The sequence below is a fragment of the Populus nigra genome, chromosome 15 (genome assembly GCF_951802175.1).
Source record: "Populus nigra chromosome 15, ddPopNigr1.1, whole genome shotgun sequence".
In the NCBI taxonomy this organism is placed as follows: Eukaryota; Viridiplantae; Streptophyta; class Magnoliopsida; order Malpighiales; family Salicaceae; genus Populus; species Populus nigra.
Genome location: NC_084866.1, coordinates 1,216,672 through 1,242,758, shown reverse-complemented (window position 1 = coordinate 1,242,758; position 26,087 = coordinate 1,216,672). Strand labels below are relative to the sequence as shown.

Here is a 26,087-nt window from a genome sequence, read left to right as displayed (position 1 = left end):
ATATCATTATTTAATATTAAATTAATAAATATCTATATAAATATTTAAAAACCTATGAATATAATATAAATATTTAAAATTTCTACACATTAAATAATAAATAGAATGTTAATATAATAAAACTCATTGTCGTCGTAAAATTCGTAGCTATTATTGACTTGCAGCTATCCCTTAGCTGTATTTGCATTGATTTCATTTTGTTTTTTGAGAATATTAATTTATTATCATCCTAAAATAGCATTAATTAATTAATTAATTTCTTTAAAACTAGGTGTAGGGATTGATTGGCACTCATAAACACAGTCCATCATAAACACAAAAACATTTAAAACTTTCCCTCCAATTTCTCTCACCGTCCAAACACACCTCCACTCAGTCCCTCAAATTTAATTCCTTTCCCAAAAATCTCAAATCCCTAATCTCCATGAAAATTCATCATCAAGACTCCATTTTTAAACCCCCAATCACTTCTTCTTCTTCTTCCTCCCCTTCTCCCCTTTTCAATTCTCAAATTACCCACGACGATTCTCCTCTGCCTCTGCCTCTGCCTCTTCGCGTGGCAGATGTCTTATTATTCGACGATAAAGACGACGACGTCTTGGATGAGTTGTTGATGATGGGAGAAGAGGCGAGATGTAGAGGGTGGCAGAGGAGTTCAAGCTGTTACCCTCCTCACCGGATTGCTGCTCGATGGATCTCTGGTTTGAGGCGGAACAGAGTGAAAGAGAGTAAAAAGGATGAATTGGGTGGTGATGGGATTGTGCAGGTTAGGCGTTCGATGAAAGGGCTCAACGAGCAGGATTCGCGGAATTCGGCTTCCGAGATAACTGTTTCAGGTAAAAAAAAAATTAGTATAAAATTTTTACTAATGGGAGCGGAAAAGGAGTAAAAAACTATATCTTTTTGGTGTTTTTCAGGATTTTTTTTCCTGTTATATTGAGGTAATGGAAAACCTAGAAAATAATGTATAGAAATCCAGTAAAAATAGCTGTTAATTTGACCCTAAGGAAAATTATGAGATACCCAATTAAAATTTTGAGCAGAGGTCCATTTTTTTTCTTTTGTTATAATTCCGTACCTCTTGTGATCGGATGTATTTTGCTTCTTGATGTATACAAGAAAGGTTTTTTTACATGGTTAATGTTGTTGTCTTCAAAATATTTGCAGAACAGTGTAACAGGGAGGCTACTGTCAACCTTGGAGTTGGATGTTGTCTATTACATTTAATTGCAGCGAGTAAAAATGAACTTGATAAGATGTTGGAAATGCGAATGCAAATGGAGAAGCTTCTTGAAAATGTGAGAGAGGAATTGCGAAAGAAAGATGGTCTCTCTAAGCCATCTAACGTGTGTGCTTATTCAACCACGCACATTGTAGACGGTCCGGATTTTGAGACCCAACTTTCTCCGCAAATATTTACATCGTCATATGTTTTGCCAGGGTCGTCAGCAATTACTGTTTGTGATCATTCTTTGAGATGGGAGACGCCCATGCAAGAAGAGTGTTCAGAAGGAATGGATAAACTTGAGGCAGAACTTGAAGTTGAGCTAGAGAGATTGCAACTTCACTTAGATACAGTAGATAATTCGGTGAAATGTCCACAGAAGAAAGGGAGATGGGTAAGCTGAATATTATGTTATTCTGTGGTTTGTTGTTTCGTTTGGAATCATGGCATATCTGTTTTTGAATGGAGAAAAGAGCTCTGAACTTTTGATGGACTTACAGCCAATGGTTTCCATTTCATTGCCTACATGTTTGTGTTAACTCTAGAAGTCTTTCATAAAATATGAAGAGTGATTTTGTAACCAATCTGCACACTGGAATTTGTATTCGTAATTCGTCCAGTTTTTTTGGATTCTCTTCCCATAAAGATTCATGGAAGTTCTATAGCCAACTAGGACTTTTAACCTTTGCAAGATTGTTTTCTGTTCATTTTCCTGCCACATTATTAATAGTTATATCTACTGAGTTTTGGAAGTTTGAAACGGCAGGTCACAAATGAGGACATTGCTACGTCAAAAAGCCAGACTGGAAGTTCTGGAGAAGTAGTTGCTTTTGTATTTGAAGACCAAGCAGCAGGCTCAGAAGAGCATCGCGGTGTTCCTCCTCGTGAATTGGAGCGGAGGTTGCACGAATTACTCGAATCAAGACAGCAAGAACATATAAGAGAGTTAGAAGCTAAACTAGAATGTCTTGAGCACAAGCTCCGGGAGAAAGAAATGGAGGTTTCTTGGTGGAAAGACACTGCACGTCTTATTTCTCGCCACCTTCCAGGATCTTCAAAATTCAGTTCACATCATCTTGCAAAACTTCTTAGTCCTTAACATGAGCATCAAATTTATAACAGCTTTCGCTTTTGGAATGTTTATGTGCCCCCAAGCCTGTTGTTGTAATTGGTGTTTGATGACATTGTGACAAGACTGTTTTGCCTTGGGACTACACAGTGTCCCTGTAATGCAGTGGGCGATGCAAAAAAAGGAAAGATGGGCAGCGATTGAAACTGCAAATTTCTATTTTGCCTTTTGTTATGCTGAGCAATTTGAATAGCTTTAGGTGAATTTCGATGCCCAGTAAATTAAAAAAATATATATATTATTCTTGTGTTATTTGCTTTTTGTAGAGGACAGCTCCCTTGTAATTATATATAAAAAAGTCAAAATCTTGTTGATATTGCTCAATGACAAAGGCAGAACAAGGAAACCAGAAAAAAAATTAAAAATAAAAAGTTTTAGTTACCCTCTCCACCAAACATTTAAGTTTATTTTTTTTTTAAAGAAAAAAAATGTTAAAGAAAATCCAAATATTGAAAATTTAAAACAAGAATAAAATGAACGAAGTAGTGAGAGAAATGTTGGAAATAAAGAAACTCCGATGATTTATGGAAATGTCTTGCACAAAAATTATTTATGGAAAGAAAGATTTTTTATAAGAGAGAAGATTTTATTAAATATATGTTATACATAAAGATATTAAATTTAAATGTCTTGTTTATGCTTGATATGATGTAAAATACAGTTAAAATTAATATCTTTGAACCATTAACATATATTAATGAATCAGGATATTATTATAATTGATTAATTTATACATTAATTCATGAAAAATTAATTTATCAAGGTATTTTTTAGTTTCTTACAAAACATTGAAGTTAATGCATGTATACTGTAATTATATGAATATTGTCTGACTATCAAATTACAAATTGACATTATTTTATATATTTGTTTAACCAACATAAGTTTATTAATCTTATTAAATAGAAGTTATGGATATATCCATCTTTGCAACAAATTAAAATTCAATTTCATGTATAATTAATTAATATACTTAAGTGTTGAGAACATCATGGAAAATGATAAAAAAATAAAAATAAAGATGAAGATTAAAGTTTTTTTATTATTATTATGGTCTGCCTTGCTCACTCAAAAATGTACTCAAAGTAACAATTATATAGTATAACTTTATCTTACATTACAAGAACACCGCACCAGAACTTTTTAATTCACTAAAAAAAAGTTACGAAATGAGATCTAAAAAAATATTAATTGTAAAAGAAAATTAGTAATATTTGAATTATATTTTACAAAGATATTTTAATTTTAATTTTAATTTTAATTTTAAGGATATTATTATTTTATTATCAAGTATAACCTATGCCTTTTTCAGAATATATTATTATATAAATTTATTTAGGTAGATCCCTCTCAAACAATTTAATTGCAAATTCAATTCAAATTATGTCTCAATCTTTGAATTCTTAAATTAGACCGATTATAACATTTGTTAACTTTTAAAATAATAAAAATAAAATCATTTATTAGATGATTATGTGATAAGTACTTAAAATTAAAGAGTTTATTTTCCCTGTTATTTCAGGTTTGAAACCATATAATTATAAATATAATGATCATTGTAGACTTACATAATCAATAACTTCAGGACTTATAAGATTAGTCAAGATACACGTAAGTTGATTCGAATACTCATGTTAATAATAATAATAATAAAAAAAAGTAAAAACAAGCTTCATCAATACATTTTCTCTATAGTTTTTCTCCTCCATCCATCAAAACATTCTCAAATTGGGCATTCGAGGAGGAAAGTAACTATTTTTGCCAAGCCCTGGACATAGTCCAACTGACCATAAAATTTCCTAGCTCCTCGTTCCATCTTGTTGCTATTGATAGGTGATGATAGTTGAGTTGGTTAACCTTAAAAATAATAAAAAATTATATTTAAAATTTTAATATTTTTTTTGAAATAATGTATATAAATATAGATTATAAAAAAAAATGTGAAATATGGTATGATTATTTTAAATATAAATATAAAAATTAATATAAATATAAATTATATATAATTATCCAACGTTAACAAATTAAGAAACATTTTATAGCAGGTTAAAATATTTATAAATTAATTTTATTTTTTTAGATTTATTAAAAAATATAAAAAAGTTGAATCTCATATAAACTGAATGAGATTCCTATGAATTGAAACTCTATAGGTCTTGGATCAACCCCTCAGGTCAGCTCTGGCTCGATTTCTTGACTATAGTTATAAGAGGACTTGGAACTTGCAAAAACATCACTAAACCAATTGAAATCCACCAAATCTCGTCCTCTAATACGAAGATTTGGTAATTCCAACAATCCAATCCTCCAGAGCAGCCTAACATCGTTGCCATTAAAAGTAGCCAGAGGGTACTGTTTACTTTCTGTTTGGTTGCCGAGAAAATTTACAGAGACAAAACGCACCAGAGGTAAGTGACCCAATTGTCGTACTTAGCAGCTGACTTTTACATTACAGTTTACTTTCTTAGATTATTCAAAAAACAGGCCTTTGTCAACTAAAAAGCGCTGACTTGGTTATCCTATAAATGAATTGATTTCTTTCTTTTTTTGTCTGATCTTGACTGGAGGGTTTTTTTTTTTTTGTGTGGTTGTGATCACACATCTATTGTTTCCAATGTTTATTTTTAGACCCCAATTCAAAACTTTTAAAGAGTGGACCTTTCACTTTTGTTATTTCGGAAGAAATGGCTTTTCTTCATGTGCTGATTCTTGTTATCTTGTCTTTGAATAGATATAAAAACAACAAGGCAATGGCAGAAGGAAGTTCTGGGTCTGAGTTTACCCTTGATTCAATAAGAAAGTCTTTGATAAGACAAGAGGATACGATTGTTTTTTGTTTGATGGAGAGAGCAAGGTTTCCTATGAATTCTGCTTTGTATAATCAGAGTTTGGATTTGGTTCCTGGGTTTTCCGGTCCTTTGGTGGATTTCATTGTTCAGGAGACAGAGGCAGTTCAAGCTAAGGTGGGTGTGGTGTATGTTTAATTTTGGTTTCTTGTTTTCTTAGAATGTTTGTTTTGTTGCGTGATGTTTTGCTTATTTATTTATTTCAGTTTCTTGTATTAAAAAAAGAGAGTCAATTTAGTTTCTTTGTTGTCAAGGTCAGTGTTTGGTGCCTTGAAGTTCTAATTGAGGAATACATTGAATTTGTTTCTACAAGCAACTGGTCATAGATTACAACATTTTAGATTCTGATAATAGAACAACTATACTGTGGTTGACTGGTAGTTGAGCATATAATATAAATTACGGCTGACAATGTCAAGGCCAGGATACATGAGATGATGCTCATTAGGGTCAATACAGTTTCTCGGTGCCTTGAAGTTGTCTTAAGATGAGACTGCAAAATGTTAGGTTCTGACAACGGGAAAAATAGATGGTGGCTGACTGATTATCGAGCATGTAATTAAAGTCATGGTTGACAATGTCAAGGCCAAGATATATGAGATAATGTTTCCTTAGCTCGGGTTGGGTAATGGACACCTGCTGAAGATGCAAGGATTAGAGGGAATCAGAACCGTGGCAATGAAATATTGGGTTCATGTGCATATTTCAGTTTGTTTTAGCCTTGCTGTCTGTGTCAGTTTGTGTTTGAGATGCACCAACTCTAACATCTTGAAATTATTCATCCCAAATGATGCACTAAAATAGAACCGTGGCAATTGATGCACTTAATAAAACTGTGCCAATAGATTACTTCAGAATGGTTTGGTTCTGGTTATGTTACAGGCTGGGAGGTATGTGAATCCAGAAGAAAATCCCTTCTTCCCAGATAATTTACCACCTTCATCGGTTCCAAACTACAACTATTCTCAGGTAATTGCTTGAGTTGAACTTTGCTAAGTGTCTTAATGTGTTGAATCATGGAGTTAAAAACTACTTTATATCTGCTTATCTAATCCTGAAGGTTCTTCTTTTATAGGTTTTGCATCCTGGAGGTGCTTCAATTAACATAAACAAGGCTATATGGGATATATATCTAAACCAACTACTTCCTTTGTTTGTTGTTGCGGGTGATGATGGTAATTATGCGTCAACTGCTGCCAGTGATCTTAGCTGCTTACAGGTAAAGGTGCTTGTAAATTGGGTTGCCATGGCCCATATAGCAAACTATGTTTAGCTATTGGAGATTCGGATGATCCTTCAGCTAAACCATTGCTTGTATTGACTATGAAAACTATAATCACTTGCTCCAGGCCCTCTCTAGAAGAATCCATTACGGGAAGTTTGTGGCTGAGATTAAATTCAGGGATGCTCCACACAACTATGAACCTCCAATTCGTGCCAAGGTATGGTTGCTAAGCACCACTTAATGTAAGGTTGGCTAGATTAGTTGGTGTTTTATGATCATGGTCTCATGCAAATGTGGTTTAGGAACATGGTGATCCAATTCATTAGTGCTAATAAGTTGCCATTTTGTATCTCTTGATTATTTGGGGCCGAAGGATGAAAGTGTGATGTACTGAGAATCCATTAGATATATGAGAGAGATGGTTGTTTTAGAAAAAGCATCTATGCTCAAAGGTTATTTCCACATTCTTTACGTACGGACACTGTTGGAATTGTTGCTTTGAAGGCCAACTTGTATGCAGCTTCTTCACTAGGCATGTAAATTTCAAATTTAGACCGCAATTCCATAACAGTGGAAAAAATTTTATAGTAGAAAAAATCTGCAAGCTTTGAAATCATTACATGGTGAGAACCCGTGGGAATTCCATCCAATTGTGAATGCTGGAGCCTGCTTTTCACTGGTTTATATTTTTTAATTCTAATACAACTAAATATGAAATTTTCATGACCAACCCCAGACTCACCTACTAACAGGCTAGTGTCTTGGTTATCTCAGAACGCAGATGAGCTGATGAAGTTGTTGACGGATGAGAGAGTAGAGAAGATGGTTAAGAAGAGGGTTGAGAAAAAGGCGATTGTTTTTGGACAAGATGTGAGCGGCAGCAACAATGCTGACAGTAAACATTACAAGGTTGATCCTTCTGTAGTAGCTCGCCTCTACGATGAATGGGTCATCCCTCTCACCAAGCAGGTTGAAGTTGAGTATCTCATCTGCCGATTGAATTGAAACCTTTCCTTACATCTCTATTAAAGTGACAGTCAAATTCAAGATGCTGGATTCCAAAAATGGAGGGCATTCATAATAATTCATGATGAATAAGATGTTGAGACACATTAAATTATTTTAAAACTGTTGTTCCTTCTTAGTCTAAGATGATTTGGTAGAAACATACAATACTTGTTGACAAAATATAGATTTGGTGATGTAGATTAAGGCTGGATCAATCATTTGGTTTTAAAACAATTTATTGCCTGCTTTCTGGTATTAATAGTGTAGTGTGATTGTAATATTGTTTCTTAGACTTAATTTTTTATTCTCGGTAGTACAAACAAGAATAAACTGCAACCAAAATTTGTAAACTCTCTGTCAAAAAGGAGCTGAGGGATTTTGACAAGAGAAATGTAAAAGGAAAGAGTTTTTTGTGTGGAAAGACTAGAAGTTTTCATGCAAATCATGTCTGAATTGTCTTTTAAACTAATTTTAATTTATTTAAAATAAATGGACATCTATTTAAAAATATATGGTTAAATTAATGTTATTATGATTTGGAAGAACACAACTCTTTATTCACTATATGTAACTTTTCATTCACCCTAACATAAGAACTATATATCCCTCTAGATGCAAAAAAATAAAATAGAATCATTTGGACATGGAGATGAATGTAGCATCCAAATTTACCAATATGTATAATGGCATTTAACACAAATGTATCAATCCATCATGGTCCCTGGTTCATCCATCCCATGTATCGTCGTCATCTGAATGAGAAATCCTCAAAGAGGGCAACTTTTTCCGCCCACTTCAAGTATGCGAGACCATGAACTTTTTTTTCTTCCTTTTTGGCCAAGCCTGTTAGCATGCTGAAGACTATTGTCTTCCATTGATCTCTTGAGGAGATGATTTACCTCTATATTCAATTTGGTTCACACGGTCAAGTTTTCTGTGCACGTCTATAAGAATCTAATCACTTGCAGCGACAATTGTGCTGTTCAATTTATGGCTTCCGTAAAGACAGATTAGTTAAAATTCACGGTAAGGATAGATATATTAAAATCTATGGTGGAGGAAAGAGATCCTTGTAGTGTTGACATCATAGTGTTTGATAGAAGTACATAGGGTCAGAGGATCGAGAAGGCAGATTGGAGAGAAAGGATATCTGAAAGTAGTGGATGGGAATGCTTTTCTAATTTTTGTCACCTAGAAGTGCTATTAAATGCTCAAGACCTTGAAAATTCTATGGTGAAGCCATAACTTTGTATGGAAGATATGGATATAAACGAAAAGTTGATGAATGCAACTAGCTTACAAGGCTCAGGGAAAGAAACTTCGGAAAGTTTCTGCAAGAAGGCAGCAACTTCTGTTTTTAATGAGTATAGTCTCATTAGTCACCAGATCAACTCATATAGTGACTTCATCAAGAATGGACTCCAAAAGGGGTTTGATTCATCTGGTGGGATTATTGTTGAGCCTAAAAAGAATGGTGATGATGGTGAATGGAGATAAGCTTCAGCTAGGTTTGGAAAGGTTGACCCACCAAGCTTTTGGCCTGGTTCAACAGCTGATGAATATACCAAGCTCCCTAGGCATGCCAGGCTTCAAAACATGGCTTGTTCATCAAGGATGAAATCCACGTCACTTTTCAGGTAAACAAACTATATTCCCACTTCACTATGTTCATGTTTCTAAACAACTAAGCCAGGATTCAAGCTTTGTTATATATGTGGACAGGGAACCCTTGTAGGGAAAAACATTTTAGCTAGATCTATCAAGAATCTATGAATATTTTCTCATTTAAAGGCTTTACAGTGCGATGTATTTTTCTTCAAACATGTCAGGTATACTAAAAGGGTTGTCAGAAGTGAGGTTGGAATTCTTTTGCTGGGAATCTGGTCTTTTCTTACAGTTTATCCACATATGAAAGTGCTTCGTCCTTCCTCATAAAATGCTCGCATTTCTCATCAGCATCACGAATATAGTCACAATGCTAGCATCCCTGCTGTCTGACCTTACACCTAGGGCAAGAAGCAATGTATAAACAGGGATCTCTGTCGGTAAGAAGTATACACAGAGGCCTTTCTTTTCTCCTTTGATGCTTTCTAATTTAAGGAGCTCCACTAGTCTAACACCCGACCTCTTCCTCTTAACTTCAGATTTGTATGAAGGGGTCCTACAGAACTGAGTATTTGATATCCCAAGTCTCTTCAGACAAATTTGCCCTTGCGCAATGAAAACCTGCCATGAACTTGAAAGAAATATGATAAATGTTTGGCAGAAATAAATTATATGATGAACAAAAAGAGCACATTCAAGACATTTTCAACCTGAAAAGAAAATAAAAAAAACTGTAAACCAATAGAATAATATAGCTAGTCTTAGCACCAAGACTTGCTGTCAAGACTGCGTCTTTACATATCTGTTTCCTGGCCTTAATAGCCGCAGGCACAAGCCTCGTTTTCTTGGATACGTGGTGATGTCTCCTTTGCAGGCCACATAAAATTGTGATAAAAAAATTAAATAACTGATTAAATCGGTAAAATTAAAAAAAAAATTAAAAAAATTAAACCATAAAAAAAACTGATTAGAATTTTTAAAAAAACTGATCATTTGGTTTTATAAATTTGAAACCGAAAAAGCTGAACCCAAATAATAATAAAAAAAAAACTGAGCCAAACCAAAAAAAACCTAGTCAAACCGAAACCAAACCCATTATAAATTACCAAAATAACCTAAAAAAACAATATAGTTTTTGGTTTTTAATATAAAATAACCAAACTGAATCAGAACCGGTCGGTTTAAATAAGTTTTTGTTCTAAAATAATTAAACCTAATTGAAACCGGTTGATTTAAATTGATTTTGATTTTTTTTATTTATCTTAAAAAACTTGGTTTAATTAATTTTTTTAATAAAAATTAAATAAAAAATAATCGCCCTTAAATATGATAACTTGGAAATACGGTAATTCAAGAATTCCTGAATTGCCACATTTCTTTTATTTATAAATATATGTTAAAGCTCATTTTGCAATTAAGTAAAACAAAATTAAATTATTTCGAAACCGAATTTCTTGATATATAATTAAAAAAAATGTTATTTGCAAATATAGTTTGAAGATTTTTTTTGGTAATTCAATTTTTTTTAAGATGAATAATTTTTTTATTCAAATTATCCAAATGCAAAGAGTAAAAACAAAATAAAATAATTGAATAGCATAACCAACTATTTTAATGTTTGCTTGTTTGTTTGCCAACCGCGTTTTAAATTGTGATTTGATAAAAAAAAATTTATTTTTATGTTTTTTAAATGGTAAATCATAATTTAATTTATCTGTTTAAGAAGTGTTAGAAAATATAATAATAATTATAATTTAAAGTATTTTTTATTTAAAAATATATTAAAATAATATTTTTTTATTTTTTAAAAAAATATTCTTGATATCAATATATTAATACAATCTAAAAATAAAAAAAATTAATTTTAAATAATTTTAAATTTTTAAAAAATATAATTTTAATAGCGTAACCACCTACATGAACAATGATACTAAACAAAGTTGATATGCATTTGCATGTCTAGTGGACTAAATATATTTTATGTAGAGTATTTTTTCAATATATATTTCATTTAAATACATATTTTTTAATTTTTCACGTAAGAATATCAAAATTATCAAAAAAATTAAAAAAAATAAATATACCGAACAAAGTTTTGAGATTAAATTAAAACAATTTTTATCCATTAATCTGACAACCCTAAGCTAAAGTACTTTTTTTATATTTCTATGACCAATCCAGAAGCTGAAATTAAGAAAAAAGAAAAATCCCAAAAAAAACTTATTTTCACATTTCTACCCCTAGCTTCCACTCTTATGCCAGTATGCCACACACCAAATACGGCACTACCAAGACAAATATTCTCATCATAATATGGGTACATGCGTCTTTTACTAAATCTGACCCATTCCTCCCGAATCGGTACTCGCAAACTAAATGACAATATTGCCCCTTTTCAAACCAAGAGCATTTTTTGGCACAACGCTCTAACCACGGTTTTATTATTTTTAAATCATTTTAATATAATATGTTAAAAAAAAATATTATTTTAATATATTTTAAAAAAAATACTTCAAAAACAAAACTTTATGAACACACAAAAAAAATCAGGCGCACCCGACAGGGCACCCCCACAATTTCAAAAAGGAATCATTTTTCTCTGTGAAGTCACTCACAGAGAGCTTTGTTTGATCAAAACTCAAAAACCCTTAAAAATTTCAACACTGGCATTGTGTAAAGGAGATATTTTTACTCATTTCAAGGCCAAAAGGTTCAAACTTTGATCAAGAAAAGAGGGTTTAGGGTTTAATGTAAGTTTTTTTCCTCTCTCTATTTTTAATGCCTTCTGTTTCCTATTTTGGGCTTGTTTTGTTAAAACTGGTTAAAGCTTGCAGCTTCTTGGGGCCTTGTTGTGTCTCTGATCAGTAAAGGTGTTTACTTTTCTTTTTTTTACACATTTTAGTGGAATATAGTGGTTTTTATGACAGGCCCGTTGTGTTAGGGAAAAACCCAGATGGTTAAGATTGTTTTGTAGTAGTTTTTGTGTTTCTGCTGTTGTTGGAAGGAAAAAATTACTGTGAGAGAGAAAAAACGGGGGCCTTTTCTTGCATGTATATGATAACATGGTTAAAAGTTTTGTTTTTTTTTTTTTAATGTAATAAAAGTTTGCGCTTCTTTTTTTTCTCATTTCTTTGTTGTCGTTGAATACAGTTCTAATGAACGATATGTGTTAAGGTGTTTTGAAGGAAGTCTGGATGATCGAATGGTTTATCATTTGGAATCCAGAGTGAACCCGAAATGCTTAGCATTTGTTGTAGAGGAAGAAATGTATATGTGGAGGAAATGTTGATGCTGCTCGGGCACTTGGGCATAATGGCTTGTGGGTTTTAGTACTTGTGATGTTCTGAGGACATTCTTAATAAAAGCAGGAAATGGTTCTCATATCTGTTGTTTAATGAGCCTTGAAAACTTAAGTTGTTTTCACTGATATGTTCCATGCTGCTTCCACTTCCATTTGGGTTAAATCATCACATTTGTGATCACACCTTTGGAACTGATGTTCTGTCTTTTGTTTATTCTCAGATTTTGAATTAGATGGGTGCATCATCAGATTACATGGAGGATGTGGGTCCGAGTAGTAAGGGTGAAGTTGATGATATGGATATGGATGAGGATTTGATGGACACAACTAACTTAAATGAATTGGGGAAAGAAACTTTGCAAAGTTTCTGTAAGAAGGCAGCGTCTTTGTTTTTTGATGAGTATGGTCTCATCAGTCACCAAATCAACTCATATAATGCTTTCATCAACAGTGGACTCCAGAGGGTCTTTGATTCATTTGGTGAGGTTGCTGTTGAGCCTGGATATGACTCATCTAAGCAGAAGGATGGTGAATGGAGACGTGCATCAGTTAGGTTTGGAAAGGTCACCCTTGATCGACCAAGTTTTTGGGGTGGTACTTCAAGTGATGCTGAGCATAATATGTTTCCCAGACATGCCAGACTTCAGAATATGACATATTCAGCGAGAATGAAAATTCATGTCAATGTTCAGGTACATAATTCTATCTAACAGTTCTGTTTTTTATTGGTGATAGCAGTTTGACGTTATACCATCTGTATGGTGTTTGATAGGGTAATTCTTGATACTGTAATGTCAAACTCTTTAGTTGAAAGGTTATGATTTTCCCTGAAGTAGCAAATTTTAGAGTTGATCTCTGGTTTTCTTTCATGATATATCTTAATTGCTATATTACTAGTCATATTGATAATTTCATGACTCTTAGAATTCTTAATCACATTTCAAAAACTTGTGCTGTTGGGCAAGTGCCTTGATATTCCCAGGACTGTTTTAAGCTTGATTTAGTTCTAATAACTCTATAGTTGACTTGAACTTGCCAATGATGCTGATGATCAGAATTTCTCTTTGGCAGTGATGGTAGTCCATTTTTAACACATAGGCACCAATGGCTTGAAGACTCAATTTTCAAGTGTCTTCTGCTTTTAATTAATTCCTTTTATTGTAATCATTTTTTGTTTGTTTGTTTGTGGATACACCAATTGACTGTTAAATATGCGGACTCTTATTTACTTGAGAAGAAAAAAGAACTGCACTGTCATCTATGCATATGCACCAATTTTTGCAATCATAGCATTTTCATTCCGTCTCAATTCTCTCAGGCAAGATTGTTTCAGCTAAAACTATGAAGATGCCATAAATTGTTGGATACTTTCTCTGCCTTTATAAGTTTTTTAATCTCCTATATTTTTTCTGCAATTATGTCAGGTATACACACAAACTGTTGGTAGAAGTGACAAGTTCAAAACAGGGATAGACAAAGTTGTTCAAAAGAATGTTGTACATACCGAAAACAGGGAAATCATTATTGGAAGGATCCCTGTTATGGTGAAGTCTGACCTTTGCTGGCTGACAACAGTTGAAAGGGGGGATTGCGATTTTGATCATGGAGGCTATTTTTTGATCAAAGGTGCAGAGAAGGTGCGTTTGAAGTTTTCTGTTTAGTTTTCTTTTCCTCTGTACTTTCAGTTCCTAATCATGTCTAAGCTTGTATTTGCTGTAATTGAACATATGCTTGTTATTAATTGTTTGTATGGTTTGATTATCAACTGCAACCAGAACCAATATATTCCCTTCTCTTCAGTTGTGCAGCTTGTAATGCAAAACAGCAGAACTTTAAGAGAAAAATGATTTTAAGTTTATCAGTGATTTGGACTGAGAGACCTTGTCACGTGTTTGCCGTTTTAATGCTATTCTTTTTCTCTCTGAGGTTGGGAAGCAAGCCCTGGCACCAGGACTTACTATATCATTCTATTGGTTTTCTGTTTTTTTTTTTTTCATTTGCACATGCTCTCTCTCTCTCTCTCTAGTTAACATTTATTGAATGTGCTTTTGTTGATTGTATTAGTTAATTCTACCAAAATGTTTATTGTAGTTGTTTCAATTTACTGCAGGTGTTCATTGCACAAGAACAAATTTGTATGAAGAGACTTTGGATTTCAAATAGTCAGGGCTGGACCGTTTCATACAAATCTGAAGTTAAGAGGAACAGGTTGATTGTTAGACTAGTGGAGCTCTCTAAATTAGAATACATTAAAGGAGAAAAGAAAGGCCTCTGTGTATACTTCTTGTCGACAGAGATCCCTTTATGGATATTGTTTTTTGCCCTTGGTGTAAGGTCTGACAAAGAAGTGATAGATTTGATTGATTATGCCAGCAATGATGCCAGCATTGTGAATATATTCTTTGCCTCAATTCATGATGCTGATGAGAAATGCGAGCATTTTCGTAGGGAGGACAGAGCACTTGATTATGTGGATAAACTGTTAAAAAAGACCAGATTCCCACCAAAAGAATCTATTGAAGATGCCATTAGTGCATATCTGTTTCCCAGGCTTAATAGCCGCAGGCACAAGGCTCGTTTTCTTGGATACATGGTGAAGTGTCTTTTGGAGGCCTATACTGGCCACAGGAAATGTGACAATAGGGATAGTTTTAGAAACAAGAGGTTTGAGTTGGCTAGCGAGTTGCTTGAACGAGAGCTAAAAGTGCATGTTTCACATGCACTCAGGCGCATGACCAAGGCTTTGCAGAGAGACCTATATGGAGACCGTGATGTGCACCCAATTGAACACTATTTGGATGCTTCAATAGTGACCAATGGTTTGACGAGAGCATTCTCAACTGGGGCATGGTGCCATCCTTTCAAGTGGATGGAAAGGGTTTCTGGAGTTGTGGGAAATCTTGGGCGTGCAAATCCATTGCAAACGATGATAGATCTGCGGAAAACAAGGCAGCAAGTTCTGTACACAGGAAAGGTTGGAGATGCCAGATACCCGTAAGTTATTCATATTTTATGAACTGGTTCTTGTTTCTGTGCATCTTGCCATTCAGGTGCGTCAACTTTACAACTGGAACTAAGTTCCGCTCCTTGATTGGTTAAGATGTGTTCATGGATTATTGTGCTAAACTGTCTTGACCGCACCTGGTTGCTATAGCAGCTTGTGTTATGTTGATATGTCCTGATCTAAAACTCAAAGTGAAAAGTATCCTGGTTGTTTTTCTTATTTGTTCTTAGCAACATGTAACCTGTAGGAAATCTTGAAATCCTTGATTTTAGGGAGGAAACTAATCAGTAAGCAATCGGTTCACTTGTTGCTTAATCTATTCATTTTCATTAGTGGAAGTTTTTATGAGCTATTATGATGGAATGAGTTTGGGTTCTTGCAGAATCTGACATCAAACAGCATAGATTTTCTTAATTCATTTTGTTGCTTTCTAAATTTGAAATGGCGGGCTAATTAGAAATCCAAAATGCAGGGTTATATTTTAGCTGCAAGTGAGAGCATAAGCATTTTGTTTGTAGATGAGTGTGTGATCTCAAAAACTGATGCTGTGTTTGTTAACAAGTTGAAATTTCTCATTTTTGGTTTAAAATGTCTATCTGCCTTTTCTAAGAATATTAATGATTATAAACTGTTATGTGTGCTCTAATTCATGCATATTTGATCATTCAAGAAATTTTAACCTTTGTGCTTGTTGGATGATCCAGTGTTAGTGGTTGCTATGTTTTTGTAACATAATTTTTTGGTTGCAGCCACCCTTCTCATTGGGGTAGAGTTTGCTTTCTCTCCACTCCAGATGGTGAAAACTGTGGCCTTGTAAAAAACTTGGCTGTCACTGGAGTTGTCAGTACCAATATATCAGAATCTCTAGTTGATAAATTGTTTGATAGTGGGATGGAGAAACTGGTTGATGATACTTACACTAAACTGGATGGGAAGCATAAGGTGTTTCTAAATGGTGAATGGGTTGGAGTCTGCGAAGATTCTTGTTTGTTTGTTGGTGAGCTAAGAAGCATGCGACGCAGGAGAGAATTGCCCTATCAGGTTGTCTCATTTATAATTTATGATTTATTTCCAAATTTCTAGCAAATGAAGTTTATGCACATCATCAATTTGTTGCTACTGTTGAGACCAAAAATTTGATCAAAGGTGTCAAAAATGAAATATATGACGACTGATAGTTTGTTTCTTTATAACGACTGCCTTGAGAAGTTGCAGTTAAACTTGTTTATACATGCTATTTGTGATATTCATGTTTGACCCTGCAATGTCCGTAAGTTTCATTATATACTAGAGGGAAGCTTGTAAAAAGAAGTCGATGATTTTATTGAAAACCTTTAAAATGAACAATTTGTTACAATTGTCCAAGTTATAAACCATCAGAAGAGTGATCATGCAGGCCTCATCCAGACCAAGTGTTAGAAAATGTTGATGTTAGGTAGTCAACACATGATTTCTTCATTATTTTTACCTCTTAAGGAATCGGTTCACTTCTAGAAAATGCTTGGATGCATGTCTGAATTGTTGTCACCTTATCTCTTTTGTTTTGTCCCTTTCATACTTTTCCTTTTTATGATAAAGTATTCAGCATTTGTAGATTTTACTCTCCTTTATCCTTTAAATGGATGGTTGTGGGGATTTCCTTGATCTGATTTATTTTTGTTGCCTTCCTAACATTTCAGTAATGGTTTTCTCATGTAGGTGGAAATCAAGAGGGATGAACAACAGAGAGAAGTACGCATATTTTCTGATGCTGGAAGGATCTTACGCCCTCTTTTAGTTGTTGAGAACTTGGATAAAATAAAAGCATTTAAAGGGGGAAATTACATCTTCACTTCTCTTCTGGACAAGGGGATTATTGAGTTTATTGGAACAGAAGAGGAAGAGGACTGTTGTACTGCATGGGGCATCAAATTTCTTTTAGCAGATATTGAGGGGAAGCAACCTATGAAGTATACACACTGTGAACTTGACATGTCCTTTTTATTAGGTTTGAGTTGTGGAATTATTCCCTTTGCCAATCATGACCATGCGCGAAGGGTCCTGTACCAAGCTCAAAAACATTCTCAACAGGCTATTGGATTTTCCACAACAAATCCCAACATCAGAGTTGACACCTTGTCTCACCAATTGCATTACCCCCAAAGGCCTCTATTTCGGACAATGATTTCTGATTGTCTTGGTAAACCTGGATACCCACTTGGTCATAATGCAGTGCTGCCAAAGCCAGAGTTGTTTAATGGTCAGAATGCTATAGTGGCAGTTAATGTTCATCTGGGTTACAACCAAGAGGATTCGTTGGTAATGAATCGTGCTTCTTTAGAGCGTGGTATGTTCCGCTCTGAGCACATTAGAAGCTACAAGGCGGAGGTGGACAACAAGGAGCTAACTGACAAGAGGCGGAAGTCCGAGGATTCTATTACTTTTGGGAAAATACAAAGTAAAATTGGACGAGTTGACAGCCTTGATGATGATGGATTTCCTTTTATTGGTGCTAATATGCAAAGTGGTGATATTGTGATAGGGAAGTGTGCAGAATCTGGGGCAGATCATAGTGTAAAACTGAAGCACACGGAAAGGGGCATGGTTCAGAAAGTGGTATTGTCATCTAATGATGAGGGAAAGAATTTTGCTGTGGTGTCTTTGAGACAGGTAAATAAAAAAAAGTTTTAGTAACATAAAGACAGTTCTGTTTGTGTCTGCATGCAAGTTCAGTTTCTGCATGGCCACCTATATGCTTACACATGCATGTCCCACTGGCAGAAAATGTAAGGTCTGGTGATGTGAAACAAATGTAGCATGTGAAGAGCTCCCAATGGTGTTTGAATTTGCCTTCCTCTAGACCTATTTTATGGAATTTATAGTTAGCGGATGCTTCCGGGGTTGGTTTTCCTTGGGTGTACGCCCTTTGTCCTTTTGAATCAAATGTACATGTGTGTGAGTGGTTGTGTTTTGCATATTATTGATGTTCTTTTGCTTGGTTGTATTACGTTCTTAAATTGCATTTCCTGTCATTGGTGATGTTCTTGAACTGCTGTTGTAGGTTCGATCTCCTTGTCTTGGAGACAAGTTCTCAAGCATGCATGGGCAAAAGGGTGTTCTGGGCTTCTTGGAGTCTCAGGAGAACTTCCCTTTCACAATTCAAGGAGTTGTTCCTGATATTGTAATAAACCCACATGCATTTCCATCACGGCAAACTCCTGGTCAGCTATTAGAGGCTGCTTTAGGAAAGGGAATTGCCTGTGGTGGCTCAAAGAGATATGCTACCCCTTTCTCCACTCTCTCTGTTGATGACATCATAGACCAGCTTCACAGGTGAGGTTGCATTCACAGACACCACTCTTTGCTCTGTAATTGAGCCATTTGTAAATGTTGATGCATAATTTCTTTCAACTTCCATTTTATTCGAGAATGCTCTAGAATTAAAAAATAAAAGTCAATGCTGTCTCATTCTCAGTGGTTTGGTGTACCGGACTACACTTTCCAGCATATGTCATTGTCAAATTTCATGCTGTTGTCTATTTCAAGTTCCTGTCCTCTCCTTCTGTTCATGATCTCGTTTTTGTTTTCAAGTTATTCTGAGAACGACAATCTGTTGAATATGTACAACAGGGCTAAATTTTCAAGATGGGGAAATGAAAGAGTCTATAATGGTCGAACTGGTGAAATGGTTCGTTCTCTTATATTTATGGGACCAACATTCTATCAGCGGCTGGTCCACATGGCTGAAGACAAAGTAAAATTTCGCAACACTGGACCAGTACACCCACTTACAAGACAGCCAGTTGCAGACCGTAAGCGTTTTGGTGGTATCAAGTTCGGTGAGATGGAGCGTGACTGCCTCATAGCTCATGGTGCATCTGCAAACCTGCATGAACGCCTTTTTACTCTCAGTGACTCCTCTGAAATGCATATCTGTCAGAAATGCAAAAATGTGGCCAACGTGATCCAACGGGCTGTGCCTGGTGGCCGCAAGATTAGGGGTCCCTATTGCCGGGTTTGTGAGTCTGTTGATGACCTTGTTAAGGTTAGTGTACCTTATGGGGCGAAGTTGTTGTGCCAAGAGCTTTTCAGCATGGGCATAAGTTTGAAATTTGATACCAGGGTTTCTTGAGCTCTTATTTTGGTGTTTCTTCCAGTTGCCTTCATGTTTATGGAAGTTTCGAACTTGTAGGATATGTTTTTCAAAGTTATGTTCCCTGAATCTGTGTATGGTATGGTCAAGTACTACAGGGATGGTATGGTTTGATCAGTTCATATACAAGTAGTAAGCCAGGTTCCTTAATCTAGTGATGGCAAGTTACGATGTTTTCCCCTTTCTGGGACCATTTATCATTTAGGCTCTAACCATGAAATGACGATGGACTAGGAGCGTAAACGAGGGTTCCATATTTTGAATCATGAATGGTATAGCCTGCAAATCTTGAAACCTGTTTGACTCTTTAGCCGAATCTTCATCGTTCTCATGAATCTGTGAAAGTTTCATTAATGCTCTTGACCTAAACATTTGCTGTTTTGAGTTTTCAATTCGAATAGAGCCATGTTACCTAAGTCCAAAAAAAAAAAATCGGAAGAAATTTTCATCTTATAGCATGACTGCAATGAGTTGGTGGGATTTGAACTAGTGTGTTTATACGACAAAACCTATCTTTACAAATCAACTAGGATGGTCATCCAAACCATTATCAAACAAAAAATTATGTCCTCGTGGTTTGATCCTAACGAGTTTGTAGGATTTGAACATGTTATCGTTTTTGGCCATTCATCATAGCAGAAATCATGTGGATAGATGACTTGGGATAGTCCACCAAGGCAAAACCTTCCCTGTCCTTCTGTGATATTATTTTAAGAAACAAGTGAAAAAGAATTTGATTCAAAATTACAAGTTGGAAGAATGAATGAATAATAAACAAATAGAGCTATCTAGCAAAGTCATGGTCAAAACCCTAAAGTGGAAGTCAAATACAAAACCGCCTGGTCAGGTCAACAGGAGTCAAAAAGGAAACAAAAAGCACAGATGTTCCCTCTCCACCTGTATAACCAAATCCTAGACCCCTGTTTTAGACAGACAAAACTCTCCTGTCTTTCATTTTTGTTTTGTTTCTTTCAAACACTCTCACATTTTAATATAAACCACTACATCAAAGAACCATGCAAGAACAGAACAAAGATCCTAAAGAAGATTCTAATATTGGCTTTAATTGTGATTGCTCTTCTTTTTCCCAGTCACTCAAAAAAGTTATTTCCAATTCACCAGTTCTTGGATTTCAGGTTCTTCTACCTTCGTCTTTTTACTCTTTTCATACACTTAATGTGTTTTATCAACTTTTATGGTATAGATGAACTCATCTGGCTGTTGTTTGTTATTTGTGTTGTGGGGTTTCTTCTTTTGTTTTTGTTTATAATGATTGAAATTCTTGTGTAGTTTCTAATCAAGAATTTGTTGTTCTCTTTAAAAGGTGGTATACTGGGTTGTTTTCTGTGTTGGGTTTATTTTTTTTTCCTTTTTATGTACGAAATTGGTTGAGTTTGCAGGGAAACATTGATTAGTAAGAAGGGGGCTGGTATGAAGTGTGGACAAATGATGAGGCTTTCTGTTTAGTTTAGTATATTTTGGAATGATTGTGTTGGTTTGTTGATAACACCTTTATAATGATCATTGATAATTAGTATTAATATAGACTATAGAGAATCCATCAGAGAAAAATTTAAATATGTTGCTTGCCCAAATCGCAAAAAGCTTGATGTGAGTTTTGTTTTCTTTTTCATGTTTATATAGTCAATTATATAAGAATAATTGATTTGTAGGGGGGAAATGAGATGTTCCAACAGGATGCTTGTGCGGGTACAAAACCTGAAGCAGACCGGGTACAGTTAGAACATCAAGCTGAATGTGCAAATACTTCTAGTGAAGTATTTTCACTTACACCAGCTGTAATATCTGTCCCGTATTCAGCATCTGTACCACAAAAGCCACGGTCAATGCGTGCACTTGGGCTAGTAATAAACCAGCAAAAGTCTGACTGTGAGACCAGACATCCACACGTTGTGGAATCACCCCCTGCTGATGGCTATAACTGGAGGAAGTATGGCCGGAAGCTGGTGAAGGGTTCTAGAAATTTGAGAAGCTACTATAGATGTGTCTATTCTAGTTGCTATGCTAAGAAGAAGGTTCAACATTGTGATCGATCTGGTCGTGTCGTTGATGTTGTTTACATAGGTAACCACCATCATGATCCTCCTCAAAAGAAACGCATCAGGGTTGTATCATCTGCTAAGCATACCATAGGCAGTCAAGTTGTAGATCCTTCGGTTCAGAAGTTAGTTGGGTTGGATATTTCTGTCTGTTCAGCTGATGGCAGACATTCATCTCTGCATGTGCCTGAATCAGAACAACAGAGTTCAAGCATTTCAAATGGAAATGCTGGAGCTAGGATTAAAGAGAAAAGTGATGATGAGGCAGAGTCAAAACGATGGCAAGTTATTTGAGTAACATGATAGTTTAAAATGACAGATGTTTTATTTTGCTAATATTGTCGCTTTCATCATGAATACCATTTTACAGCTCTGGTTCAAGTGCAGTGGGACCCCAACAAAATGGCTCCTGTGGGATTGCTAGCACTCAGGTTCAGGAGAAACATGGTGCTGAACCACGACTGAAAATAAGGCATGTCCTTTGCGGAATTTTGTTCTCTTGAACCTTAGATTTTAGTTTTGAGTTTTCTAATTCAATTCAATTGGTCAACAAGCAGGATTAAAGAAAGAAGTGCACCATGTTCAGTTCCTGTCTTGAAAACTATGAAGGAGCCTGAAATCATTAGACACACTGTTTCTGATGACGGAAGCTCAAATGATGGCTATCGATGGCGCAAGTATGGTCAGAAAACGTTGAAGGGGAATTCATTAGTAAGGTAGAATTTGCACTCCTTTTGCTTATGTAGGCATAAATAGCATAGGACTTCGTGTGCTATCATTTCTTTTTCCAATCTCCACATGCATGGCCCTGAGAAAACTTTTCCCAGCCAATCTAAGTTTGCCCAATCAAGATTTTCTCTAATTACTTTTATGTCTTCGGTATCTTCTTTTAACCTTATCAAATCCCTTGGTGAAATGTTAGGAGCTATTACAGATGCTCATCTTCAGCATGCCCTGCTCATAAGCATGTTGAGAGGGCCACAGATGATGCCTCATCCACCACAGTAACATACGAAGGGAAACATGACCATGATATGCCAGCACCTAAGAAAAGACAATGTTCAGAAAGTCGTCTTATTTCCCCAGCTGCTTCCACAGACGATGCCCGCTGCAAGAAAAACAGAAACTTATCTAGTCGAAAGCCCTCAAGCAGGTGCTCAGTAGACGGTGAAGTAGATTTGATGGGTGAGAAGATCTCGAAGCTTGGAGGTGAGCAGGCATTAGAATCAGCTCAAACCCTTCTTAGCATTGGAATTGATCTCAGGCCTCGCTGAGGAACAAAATTTTGTAGTGATTGATGCAAATTATAGTATTATCAGGTTGTTTTCATGGAAATTATATTAACTTTCTCATTTCGAGTTCCAATGAAATTTCAGAAGTTCTACTCTCTTATCTTTGTTGAATTCTGAACGCACTTGATTGTTCTTTAGTTCGATGTCCCATTATGGGATTGTAAATCAATACATTCCATTCATCTTGGAGAGATCAAGTCTCAATCATGGGAATTGAAAAGGTCAGACGACGGGTTCTTCAGCTTTATTAGTGTCACAATCTGAAACCACCATACAGGTTTCATGAATTGGCAATAGTATGGTCATTATTAAGCTGGCGTAACTAGCTGACCAAATCAACCCTCTTAGCAGAGGGACAATACAAGTCTGATTTTTTTTCAACCAAAGGAAAAACACAAAGTAGAACTTAACAAGAGTGGTTTAAAAACAAGCATCGAGAAGAGCAGGACAGTAATAAGTAGCTATTATCATCAACTGTAAGCAGCAGCAAATGCTACATTACCTACATTCCTTGGCTTTGTTTGCTCATGAAAGTATATTCCAGATTGATTGAGCATGGAAAGTAAGTACAGTAACTCCTCATTACACAGCTTTGAAGGTCTCTTATCTTCAAAACTACCAGCTTTTAGAACCTCAATGATCTTCTCCTTGAACAAAAGCAACTCTCTATCTGCGCAAGAAGATGAATGGTACTCTTCTCCATCACTCTCCTCCTCATTGTCCCCATCATCATCCGCACAAACATACTGGTTCCTGTTAATTTCTTCTTCATTAGAGCTTGTCATTTTCGATAATCTGAATAGTTCTATCACCTTCTTCTTCTGCTTAAATGTTGCCCCCAAAGTCTTATTCTTCTTCCCAAAACAATTTTTCGTGAATGCCCACCATTCATCAAGATTCACATCAGGAATTCGATCTTTTGGCCGAATGATAACCACAGAAGAATCAACTTTTGGAACAGGGAAAAATTCCCTCTTGCTTACATTCATCACAAACTCCACATCTGCTACCAACTTCACATTCACAGCCAATCTATTAAACTCAGAATCTCCAGGCTTTGCCAACAACCGCCGTGCAAATTCTTTCTGAAGAAGAAGTGTGGCACTTCGAAATGGATTCGCCCCATACACCAATTTAGCCACGAGAGGCGAAGATATCCCATAAGGAATGTTGGCCACAACAAGATCAAATTTGGGAAACTCAGCCTTCAATGCATCCTCTCGAAGAACCTGCAAAACCCCATTAAGCCATTCCCCAAAAGGTTAAACTTTAACCATTTCCAAAACAACGACATAAGTTAATAACAGAAGAAACCCACCAATCCACTCTCCAAAAGACTACATTTCAATCACTGCAAGTGCACAATAAATTAATACTAAAAAGAAACCCATCACGCCATTCTCAATAAAGATCAAATCTTTCTCACTGTAAAAGCATAATAAATCAATAACAAAGGAAACCGATAACCCCATTTCCAAAAACATAAAACTTTAGTCCTCACAAAACAACTTCTTTCAGGTTTTTTATCAAAAACTTGCATACAAACCAAACTCACACTCAGTTTATCTTCAAATCCATGCTCCTTCACACGTTTATTAAGAACCCCAACCATCCTTTTATCAATTTCAACAGCAACAACCTTCGAAGCAACATCAAGAAGCTTAAGAGTGAGGTTTCCAGTTCCTGGTCCAATTTCAAGGACAGTGTCGGTAGGGTTTATTGAAGATTTTCTAACTATAGAGTCTAGAATCCTCTGGTTAGTGAGCAAGTGCTGGCCTTTGCTTTTGTACAAGAATAAGTCGTCTTGTTGGTTGTCTTCTTTTGTGTTTCTAGTTCTGTATTTGTCATTGTAATGATGGGTTGGCTTGGTACGAAGTTGTCGGAGAGAGTTTTGTCTGAGAATGGATTGGATGAGGTAGAATTGGATTAGATTTCTCTTCTTCAACTGAGTATTCATGAAGAAAATCAAAAGGGTTTTTCCTTTCTCGTATCATTTGCAGGCTCTAATGCGCCATGGCAGGTCTCCCGCAAGGCTGCCACTGTTTTTCGCTTCAAGGAGACAAGAAGGGTTAAACTATATTATACTCCTGCCCCTATAATTTTCTAATATTATACTTTTAGTTTTGAAAAAAAGTTTTCAAATTATATATTTCTTATATGCAAATGATTAATTATGATGAGCAAGCTTAAAAATCTTGCTATAAAGATATATTAAAAATGTAATGTATATTCAAATACAAAATTGGTTCAATTAGAGAGAGAGAAAATTGAAAAAGTATTAAGGTTAGATCGAGTAATTAATCCTTTTCAATTTTTTATGCTTGCTACTAAATAACTATATATATATATATATATATATATATATATATATATATAAAACTAATTTTTTATATTTTTATTTTCCCTCATCTTTTTCTTATTTATTTTCCTCTCAAACTCCATATATTTTTATAACATTTTATTAGAAGAAACTTAAAAAACAAATTCAAAAATAAGTTATTTAATAATTAATTATTAGTGGTGATATTGTAATTTTTTAAAATTTAAAGGGATCGGTAAATTATTGTGGCTGTAAACACATTGTATCATAGATTAGAATAATATAATAATAATAATTTTATCTCTCTCACACAAAATTAACTAACTTATTATTAGAGATCATATAAATTTTTTTATATATGATCAATTGGTTATTATCAAATTAATCTTACTATATTTTTTTAATACTAATTATCTTTATAAGCAAACAAAAAAAATTTATTAAACCTGGGTTAAGGGACTATTTTATCTTTTTAATATTTTAATCATGGTGAAATGACTAAATAACTCTTAAAATTAATTTTTTTAACTTGCATTCAAGATGTTTTTATATTCATTAATGTTTTTTTGTTATAATCAAGTTCACTTAAACATTTTCATATTATTAAAACAAGTAGTTGACGTGTGGGTAATGGTTGTGCTTTCGGGCGGTGTGTGTGATCTCTTAGCAGCTAAATATTGGTTTTCAAGGTGACGTTCAAATTATCTCGATGACCCCTTTATTCATGGGTGACACATGTAGTCAACGAATCTTCGGTTTCACATTGACTGTTATTTATTTTTTTATTTTATTTTTTCTATCCTCTGAAATTTCCACGTCTGACTTTCTAAATTTTCAAAGTAGTCATTCAAATTGTTTTTCTTTTATATTTGATTCTTGTTCTTTTAATTATTTATATTAAATAATTTTTAAGTTAATTTTTTTTCAATTTCATCATTCT

At 34.8% G+C, this 26,087-nt stretch overlaps 5 protein-coding genes across 8 annotated transcripts; 4 read left to right on the top strand and 1 right to left on the bottom strand.

Annotated features, from left to right (window-relative positions):
- Nucleotides 1–274: 274 nt before the first annotated feature.
- On the top strand, nt 275–2,516 carry LOC133674238 (protein POLAR LOCALIZATION DURING ASYMMETRIC DIVISION AND REDISTRIBUTION-like). Its single transcript, XM_062095268.1, has 3 exons — nt 275–836; nt 1,168–1,619; nt 1,992–2,516. The coding sequence occupies exons 1-3, from the start codon at nt 425–427 to the stop codon at nt 2,322–2,324; spliced, it is 1,197 nt and encodes a 398-aa protein (XP_061951252.1). The 5' UTR covers nt 275–424; the 3' UTR covers nt 2,325–2,516.
- A 1,965-nt stretch (nt 2,517–4,481) lies between these two features.
- LOC133673914 (chorismate mutase 2) lies at nt 4,482–7,711 on the top strand. Its single transcript, XM_062094846.1, has 6 exons — nt 4,482–4,762; nt 5,086–5,317; nt 6,083–6,169; nt 6,276–6,419; nt 6,550–6,642; nt 7,200–7,711. The coding sequence occupies exons 2-6, from the start codon at nt 5,105–5,107 to the stop codon at nt 7,428–7,430; spliced, it is 768 nt and encodes a 255-aa protein (XP_061950830.1). The 5' UTR covers nt 4,482–4,762; nt 5,086–5,104; the 3' UTR covers nt 7,431–7,711.
- Nucleotides 7,712–11,562: 3,851 nt separating this feature from the next.
- LOC133674268 (DNA-directed RNA polymerases IV and V subunit 2) lies at nt 11,563–19,625 on the top strand. Of its 3 annotated transcripts, none has more exons than XM_062095304.1 (8): nt 11,563–11,788; nt 12,561–13,031; nt 13,764–13,976; nt 14,450–15,333; nt 16,093–16,384; nt 17,042–17,992; nt 18,384–18,655; nt 18,953–19,625. In XM_062095304.1, the coding sequence occupies exons 2-8, from the start codon at nt 12,573–12,575 to the stop codon at nt 19,452–19,454; spliced, it is 3,573 nt and encodes a 1,190-aa protein (XP_061951288.1). In that variant the 5' UTR covers nt 11,563–11,788; nt 12,561–12,572; the 3' UTR covers nt 19,455–19,625. The 3 variants fall into 3 exon arrangements, with proteins under 3 accessions (XP_061951288.1, XP_061951289.1, XP_061951286.1); XM_062095305.1 differs by having other exon boundaries at nt 12,213–13,031; XM_062095302.1 differs by having other exon boundaries at nt 12,189–13,031.
- Nucleotides 19,626–20,328: 703 nt separating this feature from the next.
- Nucleotides 20,329–22,925, top strand: LOC133673883 (probable WRKY transcription factor 20). 2 transcript variants are annotated; one of them, XM_062094813.1, is made up of 5 exons: nt 20,329–20,611; nt 21,149–21,816; nt 21,906–22,007; nt 22,093–22,251; nt 22,470–22,925. In XM_062094813.1, the coding sequence occupies exons 1-5, from the start codon at nt 20,492–20,494 to the stop codon at nt 22,807–22,809; spliced, it is 1,389 nt and encodes a 462-aa protein (XP_061950797.1). In that variant the 5' UTR covers nt 20,329–20,491; the 3' UTR covers nt 22,810–22,925. The 2 variants fall into 2 exon arrangements, with proteins under 2 accessions (XP_061950797.1, XP_061950796.1); XM_062094812.1 differs by having other exon boundaries at nt 20,331–20,611; nt 22,458–22,925.
- Nucleotides 22,926–23,154: 229 nt separating this feature from the next.
- Nucleotides 23,155–24,910, bottom strand: LOC133673884 (ribosomal RNA small subunit methyltransferase, mitochondrial). Its single transcript, XM_062094814.1, has 2 exons — nt 24,383–24,910; nt 23,155–24,056 (listed from the first exon to the last, which is right to left on the bottom strand). Exons 1-2 carry the CDS (start codon nt 24,782–24,784, stop codon nt 23,298–23,300), a joined length of 1,161 nt encoding a protein of 386 aa, XP_061950798.1. The 5' UTR covers nt 24,785–24,910; the 3' UTR covers nt 23,155–23,297.
- Between the last annotated feature and the right edge of the window lie 1,177 nt (nt 24,911–26,087).